The 22,429-nt window shown below is 42.4% G+C and overlaps 1 protein-coding gene across 2 annotated transcripts in view; it reads right to left on the minus strand.

Moving 5' to 3' along the window:
- IPO9 (importin 9) overlaps positions 1-22,429 on the minus strand; it is a 92,503-nt gene that overhangs the window by 52,224 nt on the left and 17,850 nt on the right. For both annotated transcript variants that reach the window (XM_075195582.1, XM_075195583.1), the window contains exons 5-6: positions 22,157-22,245; positions 465-551 (exon numbers count right to left, since the gene is read on the minus strand). In XM_075195582.1, the coding sequence (XP_075051683.1) occupies positions 465-551; positions 22,157-22,245 (176 nt within the window). The remainder of the gene's footprint in view (positions 1-464; positions 552-22,156; positions 22,246-22,429) is intronic.

Consider the following 22,429-nt stretch of genomic DNA (forward strand, 5'->3'; position numbering starts at 1 on the left):
AACACTCCCCTTGGGGTCTAGTTGCTATGTTTAACCATTTTAAGAAAAGGTCCACCTTTACAGCATATTGAGTATTTCAGGTTGTGAAAAGAAAGGAACAGTAGAAGCACCCAATTCTAGTCAGGAAAATGGCACACAATAGTTCTGAAAATAGGACATTATTAACAGTAATTAGGCATTTTGTCAATGATGTGATGATGGTGCTTTGACCAATTGTTAACATAAGTTTCATTGATAGATGCAACCCATAAACGTTGTGGTTATACATGTTACACATTAAGTCTCAGACACATTTACATTGTACGCAAATCTGTACATGGACCTTTAAGAACTTTTCCCTACTGTACCAAGAACTGTAGAGTCTATATTGCCCCACTTGTGCCATGTCTTTCAGACTTTCTGTTAAATAGACAGAGATTATAAATAATTATAGCACAGAGGTAGACCTGTGAAAGACAACTAACCTTTTCCAGCATCTCCATAGTACAAACCATATGCGCACATGTCGTGAAAATTTCCACAGCCCGGGAGCGGGTACGAATACTGTAAACCTGCAAATATGGGAAAAGGGAGAATCAAAATAAACATGTGTAAATCAATCACATATATACACACACACATATATATATATATATATATATATATATACACACACACACACACACATTGCTAACAGGTGCATAACATTAAGCATACAACCAATCTTCAGTCAAATGAAAGCAGTAAAATGTGTTATACTGAAGAGCTCAGGGACTTAGCGCTATCATAGGATACCACCTTTCCAAGTCTGTTCGTAAAATTCTGCCCAATGCAACTGTCAGTGCTGTTATAGTGAAGTGGAAACATCAATAAACAACAAAAGTGCAGCTGTAAACTGGTAAGCCACACAAGCTCAAAGAACAGGGACTGCAGAGTGCTGAAGTACACGAAAATAGTCTGTTCTAAGTTGCAACAAATACTAGTTCAAAACGGCCACTGAAAGCAATAGAAGCACTGTTCTTCAGGAGCTTAAAGGATTGAATCTCCATGGCCAACCAGTAGCCAAACATCAAATGGAGTTGTGTAAAGCACAGCACCATTGGACTCTTGAGCAGTAGAAAAGCATTCTCCAGAGTGACAAATCACGCTTCACCATCTGGCAGCCTGATGGATGAATCTAGGTTTGGCAGATATCAGGAGAGTGCCATATACCTAAATTTGAAATGCAAGTGTAAAATTTGGTGATGAGGAATAATGGTCTGGGTAGCTTAGTTCTAGTGAAATAAAAATGCAATGCTACAGGATACAATGACATTCTAGAGAATTGTGTGCTTGCAAATTTGCGACAACAGCTTGAGCAAGGCCCTTTCCCATTTCTGCATGGCAATGCCCCTGCGCAGAAAGCGAGGTCCATTAAAAAAATGGGTTAGTTTGGTGAACTTGACTGGCCTGCAAAGAGCCCTGATGTTAATCCCACACGTTTGGCATAAATTGGAACGCCAACTGCAAGCCAAGCCTTGTAAGCCCAACATCAGTGTCTGACCTCACTAATGAACTTGCGGCTGGAGGGATGCAAAATGAGATTTTCAGAAATCATATATATGTGATGTTCTGGTGTCCACATATTTTTGTGTGTGCCTTGTACTTAGCTGTGAACATAATGTAGAACGGATGTAAACAGCACTCCAAGGACAACTTAATTGTAACACACTAATTTTATACTTATATGTATGTATTATGTACTGTTCTGCCACAACTGTCCTAATGGTTGGAAAACATTAATCTGCAGAGATTAAAACTAACTAGCATTTATGGCACTCTTATCACACATCTGCAGACTTTCTAATGCAGTAATGACTCCTAAAACAAATATTAAAAAGAGAATTCGTCATCCAAGATGTTTTAACCAAAATCCTTTCTCCTCCCTTCAACTAACAAAATCCATAGTTGAAGAATACCGGTGCTTTGCTTCACTATTTTAGGGACGGTAACACCTGCCAATTCATTCTGTTGTATAGTGTGAACTTAGTGTAGGAACAGGAACGCATAAGTCTATATCTATCAACGAAACATGCTAAATTGAAATAAATGCAAAATAAGGCAAATTAGTGCAAACTCAAAAATTTACCATAAGACAACTGTCTTGTTCTCAAGAGTATAGGATTACCAAATGTGTACTGAATGAAAGCTCTGATAAGGATGTTAGAATGTGTGATGTGCCAATGCCAAAGAGGGTGAACAGTCATGGTGCTGTTGAGTTTTGAAAGTGACAATTGTTTTTTTTTTTCTTTGTGCAGTAGAAACTCTTCCAGGTGTTTCCTGTAGCTCAGCATTGAAAGAACATGCCAGCTATCATTAGATCACTAGTACAAATTATATTTTATTACTGAGTTCAGGGTGACCTCTATAAATTGGGATTCCTAAATGAAGGAAATAATAGGCGAGATCAGACTGAGGTAACTTTTGAAACATAGCTCCGTCTCTACTATGCCCCCTCCATCTGAAGTCATCCTCCGTCTAATTACAAAACCCAAAAGAGAAGGCCTAACTAGGTGTAACAAATACCTAGAATATAAACAACCATACAGAGCAAGGGGAGGGAGCATAATTGGTCCAAAACTGCTGTGCGTAAAACCTTGCGCCCAAAGCTAGCATCCCTAGATGCAACTTGTAAAATTTGGAAAAGGTGTGGACACAACCACGCAGAGGTCCTGCACAACTATTCAGCCGAAGCACCATGACGCGCTGCCATGTGTGTGGAGAAACACACAAAGGAAAATGTAGCTCCGCCACGCAAAAGTATGTTCCAAGGTACAGAAAAAAAAATACAAACAAAAAAAAAACCTTATGCTTTGAAAATAAAACCAGGGCACAGGGCCCTAATGAAACATGCCTCACTCCAAAGGAACTTTAACTAAAAAGGAGGATGGTTCAAGATGAGGGGCATAGCAAGGAGGAGCTATGACTCAGTTTGACAATTTAAAGTGTTCTGCTCAAAGTATACCTACTATACCCCACTGAAGCAGTGACTGCCAATAGCATGAAATAGAAAAATGATTGTCAAAATAAAACACGACACCTCAAAATGTCAAAAACAAGAGAGCAGGTATGTCTTTGTTGATGATGAAATTTTCACAAGTCAGTTCTTACCTCAGAGGAAGTATATATAACAAAAAGACTCACAATATTGTGTAGTAGGTCCTATTTCCAAACAGTGGCAGTTTTAATATACTGTGGTTAAACTAAAGGGGTGTATATATAAGGAGTTTGAAGCCACCACACACGTGAATGTGCTTATTTTGAAGATGGCAAAAAAGCACTTAAACCCACTGTGTTTCCACTTATACTGGAAACACGGGTGCAATATCATTCCCTCTGTGTGTCTGCTTACATGTTTACATGCATGTAAATAAATCACTTTAAAATTTTTATCTCTTGACAATCACAATATGGGGATTCCAGAAAAAAAGCTTTATCAATCTTACCAGACTTTAGTCATTAAAAATCATTCAGTTCAACAATCAAGAATCTTTTGAGACATATTTTAGTGTTCAATAAGCATTATCAACCTGAGGCAAAGGAATTAACATGTCCCCTTATTAAAAAAAAAAAGTTGGATCCTTAAAGTATCCTTTAAAAGGTTATGAAAGAAAAATAAGACTTACTCATCGTAAAATAGATTTTTCTAACTCCATTGGGTGACACTGCGTTACATTGGGGTATAGTAGATGGGACTAGGAGTTTAGGCACTTGGGGGCATACTCAATTAGGGTTCCAGTCCACGGTAACACGCGTTACCACGGAAAGTGCTCATTATTGCCGGTATTATGGTACTGCAATAACGCAGATTTTCGTACGCAACCCTATGGGCTGCGAGCGAAGATCCACATTATTGCGGTAATGTGGATTAGTTTCGCGGCCCGTTCCGGCGTGATCCCGCGGACCTGAATTGTAATTGAATATGCCCCTTAGACTTGTTTTAATGCACACACTCCTCCCTCTCACCTACTATGTCCCTCTCCTGCAGATACTTCAGTTTTGTCTAACCAAGCAAATGAGAAAAAGGCCAACAGGGCAAAAATATAACCTTAAAACTCACCAATCAGAACTATTTACAGAGCAAGGGAGGGTGCGCAGTGTACCCCAATGGAGTCAGAGAAATCGATTTTATGGCAAGTAAAAATCTTCTTTTCTCTTTCCTACCATTGGGGGACACTGTGAGACATTGGGTATATACCGAAACTGCCTCTAAGGGAGGGAATTGTTCTTTAATGACTGCACGCAAAACTCTGCAGCCAAAGTTTGCATCAGCAGATGCAAAGCCCTGCAACCTGTAGAATTTTGAAAACGAGTGGACAGACAACCAAGTTGTCGCTCTGCACAACTGCTCCACTGAAGAACCATAACGTGCTGCCCAAGAAGCGACAACAGCCCTGGTAGAACATAAGTTAGCCTAATGGAGGAAGTGATCCAGTGGGCAAGAGACTGCTTGGAAGCTGACAAACCCCGCTTATGAGCAATATAAAAGGACAAAGATCCTTAGTCTTACGGACAGAGGCTGTGCGGTCAACATAACATCGTAGAGCACAAACCACTCACAGTAAAAGTAACGAGTCATCCAAAGAAGAAGGGAGAAGGACGAAAGGCAGGGACCACAATCTCAATTTAAGTGGAACCTGGACACTACCTTCGGAACAAAAGAAGGCTTGGTGCAAAGCACTGCTCTATCCTCATGGAAAAATCAAGAATGGAGGAGTGCAGAAGAGCGCTCCCAATTCCAAAACCATACGAGCAGATGCTACAGCCAAGAGGAACACAGTCTGCCAAGATGCCGTAAATCAACGGAATCCAGATGTTCGAATGGAGCCGGGGTAAGTGCACTGAGCACCAAATTGAGGTCCCAAGGCTCCACAGGATGAATGAAGGGGAGCTGCACATGAAGAACCCCCTGAAGAAAAGTCTGATCATCACTGCAGGCAGCTAACTTGTGCTGAAAATAAACAGAGTGCCGAGACCTGAACCTTTAAGGGACCCAAGGCAGAGCCCCTTATCCAGGCCGGCCTGCAAGAAGGTTAACAGTTGAAGGCTAAACCTGGATGTGTGTAGACCCTGGGATTCACACAAAAGAATGTATGCCTTCCAGACCCAATGATATATAAGGGAGGAAGATATCTTTCTAGCCTTGATCAGGGTACCAAACACCTGCAGCGAAAAATCCCTGGCCCTAAGAATTCGGGTCTTAGCAGCCACGCTGTCAAAACTAGACAATCTAAAGAGTGACAGAAAAGAGGTCTTTGAACCGGAAGATCTGGCCGCATTGGCAGACGTCAGGAAAGTGCTGCTGCCAGTCCCAGAATATGAAAACCATGCCCTGCGAGGCCAATGAGCGGCTAGCAGTGTTTGCGGGAACCTGCTTTTTTTTTTGTTTGTATTTTTTCATGTTGTTTCCTCTTGTAATACAGTTAAAAAAACAAACAGCAAATAAAACAGAAGATTATAAGACAACAAGATGTCTCCTCTTATTTTAATTTTACTAGCTGGAGTGGGGAGAAAGATATGGGGTGGAGGAGGGGGAATAGAGAGGGAGAAAAGAGAAAGGAACGTATATCGCCATATCTTATTACTAATGAAAGATATAAGCAACATGTCCAAGGATTAATGACATATGTAATTAAAAAACAAACAAACACATACGGGTCTCTTACCCACGGTGCACGAGACCCAGCATGGAGGATCCGGAGTCGGCCCAGAATCTATGTGCCATTAGTGGTTAGGGAACCTAAAGAGGGTAAGCAGCCAAGGCTTTTATGTAGATATCACGGGGCCTAAACCTTGTCAAAGTTGTATGATTTGTCGTGAAGGTAGCATGTAATACTCTCCATGCATGCGATATGCCACATGTGATTCCGTAAAGCCTGCACAGAGGGAGGATTAGGGTTTTACCAGTGTTTAGCTATAAGGGATTTGGCAGCAGCCAGTAAGTGAAAGATCAGCATGTTGGATGGGGAGCTCTCATCAGGGATAGGGCGAGAGAGAAGGAACGACCAGGGATCCTTAGTGACTTGCTGTTCAGATACAGTTAATATGTGCAAGGACCATGTTCCAAAAAGGGATTATACGGGGGCAGGTCCACCATATATGTAGCATCATGCCTCTCTGGCCACATTCCCGCCAACAGCTCGGAGTGGCAGTGGGAAACATTCTATATAACCTATCTAGGGTATAGTACCACCTGTAGTACAGTTTGTATACAGTTTCTTTAATAAGTTGGGGGGGGCTGTCCCAGATCTCGCTCCCATTCCCGTTCCTGCCGCACTGAAACATCAAAGGTGATCTCTATTAGCCAATTATAAATCCTTGAAATAATCTTTTTGGTAAGTGGGGAATGCACACACGTGTGCACAAAGAGTGAGGGGCCGAAGAGTGTCAGAGGCGGAAAAGGACATAACGAAGTGTCGGACCTGGAAAAACTAAAAGAAAAGCGAGCAGAAAGGTTCAAACTTATGATGAAGATCCGACAAAGAAGCCCAAGTTCCATTAACCACCAGGTCGGAGACCACACATATCTTCGCAAGTATCTAGTGTTTAAATTGCTTTAACTGAGCCCTGGGGTGGAAATGTGGGTTGCTCCAGAGGGGAGTTTGAGGGGAAATAAGGGGAGGATAGTTTGTGCTTGAGCCGGCACAAGTCCCATAAGGACAAACAAAATTTGAGGGATTGGAGTGTGGAGGACCTCGATGCTCTGTCTAGTATGGAGAGGCCCTAGAGGGATGCAAAGGAGGGGACTTCCGTAAAATGGGTTTCCAAACCCAGCCACGCTACAGTCTGGTATGGGACATAAGTAACCGCAACCAGGATCAGATGGGCCGCCAAGTAATAGAGTTTAACATCTGTAAAGCCTCTGCCTTCCCGAGTCCTGGGCTGCTTTAGTAGTGCTACTGAGATTCTAGGGGGCTTACCACGCCAGATAAATTTGGCACCTTCACCAGGAGAGTCTGGAAGAGGTAGAGAAGTTCAGGGATCAAGTTCATCTTAACAGGAATGATCCTCCCCGTCCACGATATAAGATGGTGCCTCCATATTTCTAGGTCCTTTTTGATTTAAATTAGAAAGGAAGGAAAATTTTCTCATTATAGTCTGTCATAAGATACTTGATTTTGTTCACCTGCCAGCAGAAGGCAAAATCAGCCTGTAGGCTGGCACAGAGGGGTGAGGAGGAGAAGCGTGGAGGAGAGCATGGCCTCAGATTTAGTAAAATGTTATAGCTAAAAGACCACACATCTATGGGCCTGTATAAAGCAGGTAGTCTGCAAATAGGGAAACCTTGAATTTCTGGGGTTCCACCTCCACACCCGTTATCAGAGCCGACTGCCTAATCATTGCCGCCAAAGGCTCTATAACCAATGCAAAAAATAGAGGTAATAAGGGGCATCCTTGTCTCGTCCAATTGGAAAGGGAGAGAGGGTCGGATAGAGTTGTAAAGAGCAGATACCCCCATCAGGAATTCAGCAGAGAAGTCATACGTGTACAGACCGTGAAACATAACGTTCCACGAGATCCCATCAGATGCCTTCTCGTTGTCCAAAGAGAGCAACATAGCTGGGAGATGCCTCTGGTTAATTATTTGAACTAAATCTATTGCGGAACGGGTATTTTCTCTGGCTTGACGACCTGGAATAAATCCCACCTGATCATAATGGATCAGACACGAAAGGACACCATTCAACCAATTGGGTAGAATTTTTGCATAAATCATATAAACATTGAGGGAGATCGGGCGGTAGCTTGCACAGTTACTAGGGTCCTTCCCCTCTTTGTGTATAACTACTATGCGTGCTTCCAACATCGATTTAGGGAATGGGGCTCCTTGCAAGACAGCATTGAACAGAGTGCGGAGGTGGGGGACCAGGAACTGGGAAAATCTCTTCTAGTAGGCCGTGGGAAAGCCATCTGGGCCCGGGGTCTTAGAAGCCTTTTGCATTTTAATAACAGCCAGTATTTCCTCCGATGAGATTTCCTCATTTAGTTGTTGGACCAAACCACAGGAGAGAGTGGGGAGGTTTGCTTGTGTCAGAAGCACCATAATGGTTTCAGCTTAGGGGCGTACTTCCAGGGTTTGAGCTGTCCAAAATATACAAAGCGGAATAATACTTATTTTATTTGGTCAGAGCTGTAGATGGGGGAGCCTGAGGCAGATTTCAGAGCCATTATGTTGTTTTGGGAGGTTTGAGCCAAAATCCTGTCTGATTTGCCTCCCTTTTCGTAAAACGTGTTTCAGCCGTTTCAGGGCCACGGCTGTGAACTCAGAGAGGAGGAGATTGAAGTCAGACGGAACTTTTAGGAGTTTGTTCAACGTAGCTTCGTCTGGGGAAAGTTTATGTTGCCGTTTCAGGGTCTGAAGTTGGATGGCATTTGGAATGCATTTAGATAGTCCGTTTCCTACGGCGTGAGACCATGTTAATCAGATGACCTCGTGTCACTGCTATATGGGCTTACCAGAGGGTCACATGGGGCATGTCTGGAATGTCATTTAGGAGGAAATAAGATAAAATAAAGAGTGCTGTGAGACTGCTTATTGGAACCAATCTCTTTCAAGACATGTAATTCAAATACGGACAGAAATACATAAAAAAAAATTATTACAAAAAATAGTAAAACTTCAATTGACTGCAAAGAAAGAGGACAATAACCCTGATATAGGGTGAGGAAATAAAAATACACTATATCCCAATAAATAGACTAAATGATAATATACATGAGAATATGCTTGCAGCAGAAACACTAAAAATTCCCGGGCATATATAGCAAAAAAACACATATAAAAATAAAAATGTTTTTAATCAACAAATCAGTGATTGCAAATGATACAAAAGTAAAATGTGCACTCCTCTAAAGTTCATTCAGAAATTAGATTTTAGGGAGGAATATCCCAATCAAATATATGTGAATTCCAAAATATGTCCATGTTATCATCCCTCACCCATCCTGCAACACACACCTTTGTCCACATTGTCCCTTCATTACTTTACTCACCTCTAGTGAACACTCATGAACTCTTTTGCTATTTAAATTCAATCATTTTAACAGCCTCACCCTGCCGCCAGAAACTAAAAGGACACACATCTTACAATCATCTTTTCTACCTCTCTTCCTCCCTGCTTCTATTAGCTGGTGATATATCACCTAATCCAGGTCCCCCTCACTTCTCCCACACACATATCTGAACACTACAGAAATCTGGCAAACCTCAAACACATAACCTGTCTCCCCTCTCTTCCAAAGTCCTTTAAATGTGCCCTTTGGAATGCACGCTCTGTTTGTAACAAACTTGCCTCCGTACATGATCTCTTCCTCTCAAACAACCTCAGCCTTCTAGCAATAACAGAAACATGGCTTGCGCATTCAGACACTGCCTCACCTGCAGCCCTTTCACATGGTGGTCTCCATTTCACCCACACCCCTAGACCAGGAGGCAGACAAGGACGGGGGTTGGACTACTTCTCTCCCTACAGTGCACATTCACAGTTCTACCAAGTGTCCCATCACTCACATTCACATCTTTTGAAGTACATGCTGTTAGGATTTTTAACCCATTCTCTATGCGTGTTGCTGTCATCTATCGCCCCCCTGGTCCACACCAACAATTTCTTGAACACTTCTCTGCATGGCTCCCTCACTTCTTATCTACCGATATCCCCACCATCATCATAGGTGATTTCAACATCCCTATTTCTAATCCACGTTCCAATGCTGCTTCCAAACTACTCTATCTAACCTCCTCACTTGACCTCTCCCAGTGGATTGAATCTACTACTCATCAGGATGCCCACTGTCTTGATCTTGTTTTCTCTAGACTATGCTCAGTTTCTCATTTCCTTAACACTCCTTTCCCCCTCTTGGTTCATCACCTTATTAGCTACTCGCTCACCCCCAGTTCTTTACCCTCCCTAGTGTCAAACTCTTCCAAGCCTCCTCGTACCTGCAGGAATATCAACGCTATTGATTTTCAACAGTTTTCCACCTCTCTCCAACACCTTCTCTCCCCAATTTCTACATTCTCCTCCCCTGATCGGGCAGTACCCCATTTTCATCAAACCCTAGCAACTGCCCTGGATCAAGTGGCTCCAGCGACACTACATACTTCGCGTAGAATTCGTTGCCAACCGTGGCACACTACAGTAACACGAACTCTACAAAAACTTTCTCGTAAAACAGAACGTCACTGGCGTAAATTTTGTGCCTCTAATGATTTCATCACATATACTGATATCTACCACTCCTACAGAAATGCTCTGGACACTGCTAATCAAGCATACTACCAATCTCTCATCTATGCTCAGGCTTCTAACGCCAAACGCCTCTAACACATTTAACTCTCTTCTGAATCCTCCTGCCCCAAATCCTCCAACTAACATCAGTGCACAGGATCTTGCTTCCTATTTCAAGGACAAAATTTATAAGATCAGGCTTGAAATGGTATCTCCCTTGACAAACAATCTGCTCAATTCCTTTGTAGCACCCTCTGACACACTCTTCATTTGTTCCCACAAATGAAGAGGAAGTTTCTACTCTCTTCTCATCTTCCTACTCTACCTCCTGTCCTCTTGATCCCATTCCCTCACAAATTGGTATGTCCCTGTCTCCTGTGCTCATTCCCCCTCTAACTAAAATCTGTAATCTCTCTCTTTCTACTGGTATTTTTCCATCACTATTCAAGCATGCAGTGATTACTCCCATTTTAAAAAAACAGAATTCTGACCCTAACTCTCTCATAAATTACCGCCCCATCTCCCATGCCCCTCCAAGCTTCTCGAGAGAATTGACTACACACGCCTCACACACTTTCTTACAGCAAACAACCTATTGGATCCTCTTCCGTCAGGCTTTCGCTCTCAACACTCCACAGAGACTGCGCTGACCAAAGTTGTCAATGATTTGATCACAGCAAAAAATAATAACCAATACTCTTCTAATTCTCCTGGATCTCTCTGCTGCATTTGACACTGTTGACCACTCTCTCCTCATACAAAAGCTACAATCCCTAGGTCTTGAAGGCACTGTCCTATCCTGGTTCTTATCCTACCTATTTAAATCGCTCTTTCAGTGTTAATTTCTTTGGACCCACCTCTGCTCCGCTTCCTTTATCAGTTGGAGTTCCACAAGGCTCAGTCCTAGGTCCTCTGCTATTCTCTATCTACACCACTTCTCTTGGAAAACTAATAAGCTCCTTTGGATTTCAGCATCATCTCTATGCGGATGATACACAAATTTATCTATCCTCTCCTGATCTTTCACCATCTGTGTTGTCTCGCGTTACTGACAGTCTTTCTGCCATTTCATCTTGGATGTCTTCTCGCCAACTCAAACTCAGTCTTTCAAAAACTGAATTAATAATATTCCCACTCAAAAACAGAAGCTTCCTGCCTGACATTTCTATTTCTGTCAATAACATGACCATAAATCCCACCCCGCAAGCTCGTTGCCTAGGTGTAATCCTTGATTCACAACTGTCGTTTATTCCCCACATCAACTCTATATCTAAATCATGTTACATACACCTAAAGAACATTTCCAGAATACGCACATATCTGACACAAGACACCGCAAAAACATTAATTCATGCACTCATCATCTCCCGCATCGACTATTGCAATTCCCTCCTTACTGGTCTTCCCAAAGTCAGACTTGAACCCCTACAATCTATTTTGCACGCAGCGGCTAGACTGATTTTCTTTACAAACCGTTATTCCTCTGCTGAGCCACTCTGTCAGTCTCCACATTGGCTGCCTGTATTTCAACGAATCCAATATCAAATTCTTCTACTAACATACAAGGCCATTAACAAAATTGCACCGACATACATTTCCTCACTTGTCTCAAAATATCTCCCTACTCGACACCTCCGTTCTGCACAAGATCTACGTCTCTCCTCCACTCTCATCACATCCTCCCATTCTCGGTTACAGGATTTTTTCCAGGCTGCACCTACTTTGTGGAATTCCCTCCCTCGCACAGTAAGACTTTCCTCTAATCTTCAAACCTTCAAGCGTTCACTGAAAACCCACCTCTTCAGACAAGGTTATGATATTCCTCAACCATCATCTTAATTTCCCTAGATCACCCTATTACCATCCTCTACACTGCTAACGCAAGACAACAACCTTCTGAACAACATTGCAACACACATAGCCCACTCAGTACTTTTACCTTTGCAGTCTGGCTGGTCCATTGTGCAATATGATGTAGCACATGCCCTTGTGTTTCTAACTCCCATTGTCCTATAGATTGTAAGCTTTCGAGCAGCGTTCTCTTACCTCTCTGTCTGTATGTATTACCCAGTATTGTCTTATTAATATTTGTTCCCAATTGTAAAGCGCTACGGAATTTGCTGGTGCTATATAAATAAATGATGATGAATGTTTCGCAGTGTCCCCCAATGGTAGGAAAGAGAAAATGGGATTTTGATGTCTGTATGAGTTTAATGTTTAATTAAAATTCTCTTTAAAAACAAAAGCAATTCATTATACATTTTGAACACCATGGGGTAAATGTATCATGGTCCGATTTTTTAAACTCGCCGGAAATCGACAAGTTTACAGCTAAAATTGAAAGCGCGCTGGATTGTAAAGGCAAACTTGCCTATACACGCCAGCGCCGCTTTAAATTTTAGCTGTAAACTCGCGTAAAACTCGTAAAATCCCTTTTGGAATTTTAAACACCATAAAATTCCTCATAAAAACTACCCCTATAAGGCCCACTTGCCCCTCCTAAATTAGAATACCTAGCATTAAAATAGGCTTATTGAAAATCTGTACGCTGCATCCAAAATGGTGCGTGTTGGCAGGGTCCTCTGGAATACATTCTGTATGTGTTTGTACAAGTCATCAGAATGTAAGTCTTCCGAGTTATGCCTCTCATATAGAAGAGAGCTACCAGGACCTAATTACCTTTTTAGTCTGTTCAAAAGACAACAGAGACTGCATGTTAAGACACTGCTCTCAGTGTCCATCAAGTGAAAAATTAAAAAGCATTCTACTTGAGATACATGAAGCCTGTGACCCTGAAGATGAAGTTTCTTATATTCAGTTGTTATCTACTGACAGAACAGAGATGGTGACATACATTGCAACAGTTGATGAATATTCAGAAACTTTGATAGATAAAATAGAAAAACTTGTCCCCTATTCATCTATTGCAAAGGCACAATCAAAGTTTCTAAAAGAAATGAAGACCAACCTTGAACTTGAAACAGTTATTGCTCTCCTGGACTTTAGTGAAAACTATTCTTACACGATTCAGGAAAAAATTCAAGGGTATCATTGGACAAACAATGGTTGTACACTGCACCCAGTTGTAATCTGCGCTCATGTTCCCCAGTCTGATGACATGTTCATCATAAGTTTATGTGTCTTGTCTGATGATTTGGATCATGATGTATTTGTGTACGAAACACAGAAATTAATTATTCATTACATCAAAATAAGCATTCCTGCTGTCAAAAACATATGATCCTCCAGTGATAGGTATGCTGGGCAGTATAAGAATCGCAAAAACTTTCTCAACTTATGCTGCCATGATCAAAACTTCGCTTTGAAAGCATCATTGGCATTTTTTGCAACCAGTCACCGTAAATCTCCTTGTGATGGTATTGGTGGAACAATTAAGCATCTGGTTGGCAAAGAGAGCATACAGAGAATAACGGGTGATGTGATCGACAGAAAAAGTCTTACATTTCTGAAAGTCAAGAGGTGGAAAGTTCAGGAGAGAGTTCAGGCCAATATCAAAAGAAACACTTTTAGAAACACACAAGCAGCTACAAGACCGCTTTTTCAGAGGCAAAAACAGTACCTTGTACAAGAGGATTTCATCGCTTCACCCCTGTATCTAACAATTCAATAGGAACAAAATGACTCAGTTCAGATAAAAACTTTAGTTCTATTTTCCATTTCTCAGATCAGCAGAATCTATCACCAGTCAATATGTCATGAATCAGCAGAAATTCATACATAGCATGTGTTTATGAAAGTCACTGGTTTTTTGGATTGGTACTATAAAAAGATAAGGAATGTGATGAGGTTAAGTTCATGCACCCCTATGGTCCTGCTCGATCATTTTACTGGCCTCTACAGAATAAAGAGGACATTTGTTATGTTCCTGTATGCAATATCATTTCCTCTGTCAGCCCTCCTATCACGAAGGGTACTGGAAAGAAGTATTACTTCCCTGAAAAGGAAGTTGATTATGTACAACAGGAGTACAGTCTAAACTTCAGTTAGACATCTCCAATAAACAATTATGAATAATTAAGTTGATGTATTTCAAACTTGAACTAGTTTGAAACAGGCCTTTTACATTAGTCTAAATCATTAATGCTGGTGATAATACTGCTAATAGTACAAGTTGTAATTTATCAGTTTCATTGTCCATTAAGAATCATTTTTGTAATGGAAATTGAATGTTTAGGATCACTCATGAATAAATTTATCAAAATTACATTATTTGTTGGTTTGTGAAATAATAAAAATGATTTCTTGAAAGCTTCTAAATTTAGTATAAATTATGTCAGATTATGTATAATAAGATATATGCTTATCAGGCTGTTTAGTTTCAGACATTTCTGGAAAACACAGAAAATTAAAAAAAAAAAAAAAAAAGTTATTTTACAACATTAGAATTAAACACAAAATAACCACTAGAAAAAAAATCAGAAACTTCTGATACGGAACACCTTCATTCCAAGATGGCAGAGGACTGAGTTACCAAAGTGCAGGCTCAGCAAGAATGAAACTGTTCGTGCAGGTTGAAACATGCCCCAACCTGCCTTGAGTGACATGACCAATGCGGACAGCTACTACTGTTCCAGAAAAGCAATCAAGAAGGGCAAGTGGGCCTTATAGGGGTAATTTTTATGAGGAATTTAATGGTGGTGTTTAAAATTCCAAAAGGGAAACACTATGTGTGCAAAATTATAACCAATTACTTTTCGCTTTAAAAGAGAAAATTTTAATTAAACATTAAAAAATCATACAGGCAATCAAAATCCCATTACTTTTCTTTCATAGCCTTTTAAAGTATACTTTCAGTTTTTTTTGTTTTTTTTAAAAAAGGGACAATATTCATTTAAAAAAAATCTTGATTGTTAAACTAAATGATTTTTTAATGACTGTCATGCCACACTGATAAAAAACAGGATTTATACTTACGATAAATCTTTCTCTGAGTCCATCTGGGGGACACTGCTTAACCATGGGGTTGAGTAGGGAGGGGAGGAGTCTGGCACCTAAAGAGTTATCTTTCTTCCTGCTGACAGCATATCCCTCCCACCAATTCCCCACATACCTCAGTTTGATTACCAAAGCCCTAGGACAAGAGGCCAATCAACCAAGATACACCCCTCAACCAGGGCCGGATTAAGGGAATGGAGGCCCCTGGGCTAAGGGGGCCTCCATTCCCCCGAGAGCCCCCCCCCCCCCTGTGATTCGAGCTGCCCGCGCCCCCCCCCCCCCCCCCCCGGCACTTACCTCCTTCTCCGGTGCGCTGTACGCAGGGCCGGTGCTAGGGTCCGTGGCGCCCTGGCCACATTTTCAAAATCGGCGCCCCCCCCGCGACACATTTTCAAAATCGGCGCCCCCACCCTGCACACTTACAAAATAGTGTGTAAGTGTGCAGGGTGGGGGTGCCGATTTTAAAAAAGGTGCGTCTTTTCTTACTTTAACTTGCCTCCTCTCTGCTCCCCCTCCACTCACTGACACTGTCGGGCCGTGATGATGATGTCACGCCCGACAGTCAGTGAGTGGAGGGGAGGAGACGGAGCAGAGAGGCGGCGGTGGTGAGCAATAGTCCCTTCCCCCCTCCCTGTGGATGTATCTGAAGCTGTGCGGGGGCCGTGAAAAGTATGGTCAGCGGTCGCCACACAGTTTTAAAGGAATTTTTAATCTGTGGCGCCCTCCAGGGCCCGGCGCCCTAGGCATGTGCCTAACCTTGCCTAATGGGAGCGCCGAGCCTGGCAGTACGCTCTTTACTGAGAAGATCTCATAAGAGTGAGACTCACGAGATCTCCTCAGTAAGGAGACTACAGCGCGCAGGAGAAGGACCGCAGTGAAAGTGCTCAGCAGCACTGATCGCGCCGGCGGCGCCCCCGCCCCGACCGATCAATACTGCTGCTGAGCACTTTCAAGAGCCCCCTGGATGCCATAGGCCCCTGGGCTGTAGCCCAGTTAGCCCTATGGTTAATCCGGCCCTGCCCTCAACAGAGGGGGGAGTGAAGAGAAAAGAAAAACAACGAAAAAGGGGGGGACCGCAGTGTCCCCCAGATGGACTCAGAGAAAGATTTATCGTAAATATAAATCCTGTTTTCTCTTTCATCCATCTGGGGGACACTGCTTAACCATGGGGACTTACTAAAGCAATCTCTCTGAAGGGTGGGACCGCTCTGATCTCCTTGCACGTAGAACACTACGGCCAAAGGAGGTGTCCCCAGACGCAATACATTAAATTGGTAGAATTTCGTAAAGGTATGGACCGAGGACCAGGTGGCTGCCCTGCACAGCTGGTCCACCGTGGCTCCATTCCGGGCCGCCCAAGACACCCCAAACGGGTAGAATGGGCAACAATACACTTCGGCACAGGGAGATTAATACGGACATAAGCCTCCCTGATAGTCAGGGTAAGCCATCTGGCAATAGTTTGCTTAGATGCTGGCCCTCCCCGCTTAGAAAAGTCAAATAATACAAATAGAGAATCTGTCTTACGTATCTTTGCAGATCTCTTAACACATATACGTAATGCCCTCACTACGTCCAACATTTATTTGTTCACGTTCCAGGAGACTGAGGCTCCTCTCTGAACACTGGAACAACTATTTCCTGGTTAATATGGAACCTGAGACCACCTTAGGGAGAAAGGACGGAATAGTCCTTAAACTGCTCTGTCCTCATTTTTATTGTGGAAGTACACTGACAAAGCTGATACGTGAACCTTTAAGGTTCCTAGTTTAAGCTCCGCCTCTAAACCACACTGTAAGAAGGCAGATATCAAGCAAGACCAAAGGATCTAGAATTGTAAGCCCTCTTCTTACACCATTTTATATATACATGCCAGATGCGGTGGCAGATCCTGGCCGAAACTGGCTTCCTGGCACTTAGGAGGGTGCCTACCACACCCCCTGAGAACCCTCTCGCTTTCCACAGACTGGATTCGGAGGCTCTGCCATCAAATTCAGCCGGTTCAGATTTAGATGCAAGAACGGTCCCAGAGTCAGTAGATGGCTCCGTAGCCCTACTGGAGTTACCAGAAAGACTGGCATTGTAAGGACGTCCACTGCACTGTCAGTGGATCTCTTGATCTTGTGCAGAACTCTGGGACTTCCCTGCCTTTTGTTCGGTTGTCCTCCAACAACCACCCGCTGAGGACTTACTTCCTCCGCTGGTACTTCCAACAAAAGAAGGCTTAGAAGGGACCTTAACCTGTCCTGTGGAGGAAACATTCTTCTGCGTGCTAAGTCCCTTACTAGTCTCAAGAAACTCATTTTTAGACAAGGGATTCCCTGTGACCCTATAACACTCCAGAGGTTCAGCCCCGGACTGAACGACCCTTCTGGCTTCTGCACCACAATTGGGTTTGATTAAAACCCTTTCCTTCTCTGGTACCTCCAACCTGTATAGCTTTGCTTAAATGAAGCCAATCGGCAGCCATGAGCTCTCTCTGTCTTGACTAAGGACAGTGAGGAATACAGTTAATGAAAACTTGAGACGAACTGGCCCCATGATTCTATCATGACATCCTGGACCTACCCGTCCGCCGAGGACTCGGTCTACTGCTGGGCGAACCCAAGCAGTCGTCCTCCCACCCCCCCCCACCCCTCTGTGACCAGAGGCGGGTGGTAGTCATGCTGCTGGTCTATCCGGCAGCTTAGCAGAAGGGGCCTTTCCTGCTGCAGGGGCAAAGGATGACCTTCCTCTACGGGACTGTCTCCTGGTTCCAACGGCTCCTGAACTGGTAGTCTGGAATCTGCCAGACCCGCCCCCGTAAAAAGGCTGTCTAAAAGAGCTAAACCTAGGCTTAGCCCTGGGTTTTGGAGCATCTACAGGCAAGGACGTCTTCTTACCCCCTGAAGCCTGTAAAATCCAGGAGTCCAACTCTGGACCAAATAGCATCCCACCCATATACGGGATGGATTCTAACGCCTTTTTTGACTCTGAATCCGCATTCCAAGTACTTCTAGCTACTATAGCTGTAGCCGAAATGGACGATGACATGGAGGCCGAATTGTGGGTCGCTTCATATACGTAGCCTGCTGTTTCCTTTAGCTGCATGGCCAGAGGTTGAAGATCTGAATCCTGCAGAGTGGACTCTAACTGCCCTGCCCAGACTTCCATAGCCCTAGCTACCCAGGTAGCAGATCATGCTGGTCTGAGGCTAGTACCGGCGGCCAAGAAGACCGACTTCAGCAGGGATTCTAATTTACGGTCGGTCGCGTCCTGTAAGGCCGCTGACCCAGGTACAGGTAGTGTGGTCTGGCGAACCAATCTCGCCACATGCGCATCCACCTTCGCCACTTGTTCCCAACGGGTCATATCCTCCTCTTGGAGAGAATATAACAAACCAAACTTCTTTGGCATAGAGAACCTTTTATCTGGATATTTCCAAGAGGCCTCTACCATATCTCTCAACTCAGCTGAGGGAGGGAACCTGACCACCTGTTTAGACGCTTTTTTTAAAGAGAGCGGTCCAAGGACTGCGTCTCCTCCACTTCAACAAATCCCAGGGTCTGACGAACTGCTTTAACCAGATCGTCCATACCCCGGTGTCTAGAGTTGCCTTCTGACTCTATTATGGACAAGTCTGAATCGTCCACCCATTCCCCTTCCTCCTCTGAGGAACTCTCAGTCAGACACTGACCACAGCGCCTTAGCTGGTCTACGTCTTTTAATACTACGTTTACGTCTGGGATTCTCCAGAAGTTGGTTAAGTCGGTCCAGGCCTTTAGCCACTGCTGACCAACCCACCTCTCCTATCTGGGATCCCCCTAGGAGGGCTGGGGAGGGATTTAATCCGACCCCTGGGGAAAATGACTCCTCTGTCATTCCTCCTGTTATACCCTGAGAAGCCACTGATGTAGATGGGATCTCTACAGGTTTCGATAACAGTTTAACAAGGGTATCAACCCCTTGTGACAGGGTAGCCGCCCATTCGGGCGGTTCTACCGTCCGAATGGAGCTGTCTTTAGGCTGCAGTTTCACAGGAGCCACAGTGCAAGCAGCACAGAGCCCCCCCTGATCCAGCCGTTCACCTGTTAATTTAACATTACATTTTGAACAGACAATAGGTTTGGTACGTGCTGTTTTACTTTTATCTGCCATCATAAGAAAAAGAAAACTGAATCACGTCTCATATACACAAACACTTCTCCAGAAATTATCAGAAAATACAGATTAAGTTATTTAACATATCATAGTATTTCTAACTACATAACACAGGTTTGGAGAACATTCTAGTTTTCTCTAAACAACAGTTCTCTCAACACATCATAGTCTTAGTTAATACACATGTATACATATGCACACATACACACAGAAGAAACCAAGTGATACTTAGCGGGGAAGATGTGTCAGCAATGCACTTCTCTATAAATGACTGCTGCATCTGTCCTCCTTTTGAACTTTGGCCAAAAAGGGATCTTCCACGTGCTCACTCAGCGGGGGAGGGGAAGAAGTGCTTCTCAACACATTCCCCAACCACTGGAATCTCCTTCTGTGTCTCTGCTAACAGCGATTTCCCCTTTCTACTTAGGTGAAATCCTGTTGCTTTATCTTTCTCACATTTTGCTACCACACCGCAAAATACAGGTACATATTCATCTATGAACCAGTCAAAAGATAGTATTTCTGTTCCTTTTCCTCTATATAGAGTATAAGGTATAATTAGCCAAGCTGAAAGGCTGCAGCAAGTTTTTCAGTAATGACTGCAATTAGCACAGAACACCTGGGCCCATTAGCATTACATTTGGAACAGACAATATGTTTGGCACGCCCAAACACTTCCACAACCTTTATCAGAAAATACAGACTAGGTTATTTAACATATCATAGTATTTCTGATTAAATAAGACAGGTTTGGAGAGCTTTATAGTTTTCCCCCTTTGAAAAGAAAGAAAAAAAAACCTATTAGCAGTGAACAGCGTTCACTGAGGAGCTCTTCTGATGCACAGCCCTTCCCCTAGGGCACCCAATTCAAACTGAGGTATGTGGTGAATTGGTGGGAGGGATATGCTGTCAGCAGGAAGAAAGTTAACTCTTTAGGTGCCAGACTCCTCCCCTCCCTACTCAACCCCATGGTTAAGCAGTGCCCCCCAGATGGATGAAAGAGAAAAAACTTTTTTCCTGGAATCCCCATATTGCAATTGACAAAGGATAACGATTTTAAAGCTTTATGTGAATTAGGTACTGAGATGTGATTTTTTTTTTATAAGACATCACACTAACGGAGAATCAGGAGTGGCATTTCTGAACAATTTTACTTTGACCCCCCTATATCTCAGAAATTATGAGGCCTAGAGAAGATAAATTTTACATGGGTTTGTAGATATTTGGTAGTATCAAGTGCACCAAGTTTCATGAAAATCTGAGTAGGTAGGTGTCATGGCATGGGTGAACGGACATGGAATGACCCGCTTATATTACAAACATTTTTTTTGAGATAAGTACAGAAGAGGTCAAAAGATGCTGTACTACCTTTCTAGACAAAAATAATGGCTATAAAACTTTTTTTTATATCAATTTTATAATAATAAAAGGAGATTATGCATTATGTACTCCTTTATCATATATTTATATTGTACCTAGTAAAAAACATCCTTTGAAGGCCCCATTGAGGGAAAAAAGAAAAAAGGAAAACAGATTGCATTTTTTAATCAAGCAAGCATACACACAATGGGGGAATGTTCCAGAGAAAGGATATTGCATCTACGTTTCTACCCTACATAGCAGGTAGAAGCAACTAACTCTTTATATAGCCAGCCATTTAGTTTCACAACAGTACATTAAAACTGGCACCATTTGGAAATATAACCTACTACATTATATTGAGATTCTCTTTTTGTTACATATACATCTGGGATTCTCAACCTGAGGAACAATAGACTTTTTATATGAAGATTTCAACATCAGACAACTGCTCTTTTTTAGTTTGGACAGTTTGATGAGGGTCATTTATAAATTATTTCATTTTTTTTTATAAAATCATTTATCTTTGGTTGCTATAGAGATAAAAGGCAAGTGCTCATAAATGCAGAACATCTATTGATTTTCATAACACTGTTGGGATATTGCTAGGAGCAACAGGCTGAGCAATACACGGGCGTTAAAGGTTTAAAAAGCCATGTTTTGAAATACGTGGTCTTTAAGCACCAGGTTTGAAAACTAACTTAAAGCTCTATGACCTCGACAACAAAACCCATCTTGAAATATTCACTAAAATATGTAACGGTTCCTATACTATGACAAGAGTTAAGATGTTTGCAACCTTGCAAACAAGCTATTGTTTTCTCTACATCGGATTCAAAAAGATTCTCTGAAAAGCTTTCAACTGCATTTCCGTACCCAGCTAGACAATTTTTGGATATAGGTTGTCTTGTTTTTTTAAGCTATAATTGGTGAACGAAACATTTAAATAACATCCTTTAAAGTGGCTGAAATCTTTTTCTGCAAACTGCTCAATGCAGACACTACCTTCTCTATATTAGCTATAGTTAGTATTTTTACTGCATAACTTTTTATATCTAAAGCTTAGGGGTACTTTGTGATTCACACCTTTTGGTAGCAGTGTAAAACATTGTTTGAAACCAACATATGAGTACTTATACTCCATATTTATCCCAACCTTGATGTTGTCAGTATCCTACCTGCTCTGAGTACACAAATTGTAACCATTGGCCATCACAAGGATGTATTTTCACCAGGACATACTAACACTACCTTTTGTACAGTATACTTCTGTTAATTGAGCACAATTAATTGATGGAAACAGGTTGACATTAATGACACTCACATGCTCACAATATTAAATACCAGGTTTAACCACCACAGGTTACAGAATAGAGAAGTATATTCATTTTAACTCCGTGCAAAAGCAACGTCTATACAAATTCAGCAGACAAGGAGGGAAAAAACCTACATACATCACTCATGGTGAAGATTTTGTACATCTCTGGCAGAATGACAGGAGCAACCAAAGGCATTTGTGTGTCTGTCACCTCCCTTGTGAACTCTGCAAGAAAGGGTTAGCAAGATCAATTATAATGTATTTGTTAAAACTTAAACAGCAGACATAAATGCATCCTCTTTGCCCTCCAAAACATACCAACAAATGACGGTCTTGACACTGCATAACATTTTCAAGTAACTTATCTAAATAATATGTTAAAAATACACAATTGTATCGATTTTGTAAC

Source organism: Mixophyes fleayi, chromosome 2, assembly GCF_038048845.1.
Source record: "Mixophyes fleayi isolate aMixFle1 chromosome 2, aMixFle1.hap1, whole genome shotgun sequence".
NCBI classification, from domain to species: domain Eukaryota; kingdom Metazoa; phylum Chordata; class Amphibia; order Anura; family Limnodynastidae; genus Mixophyes; species Mixophyes fleayi.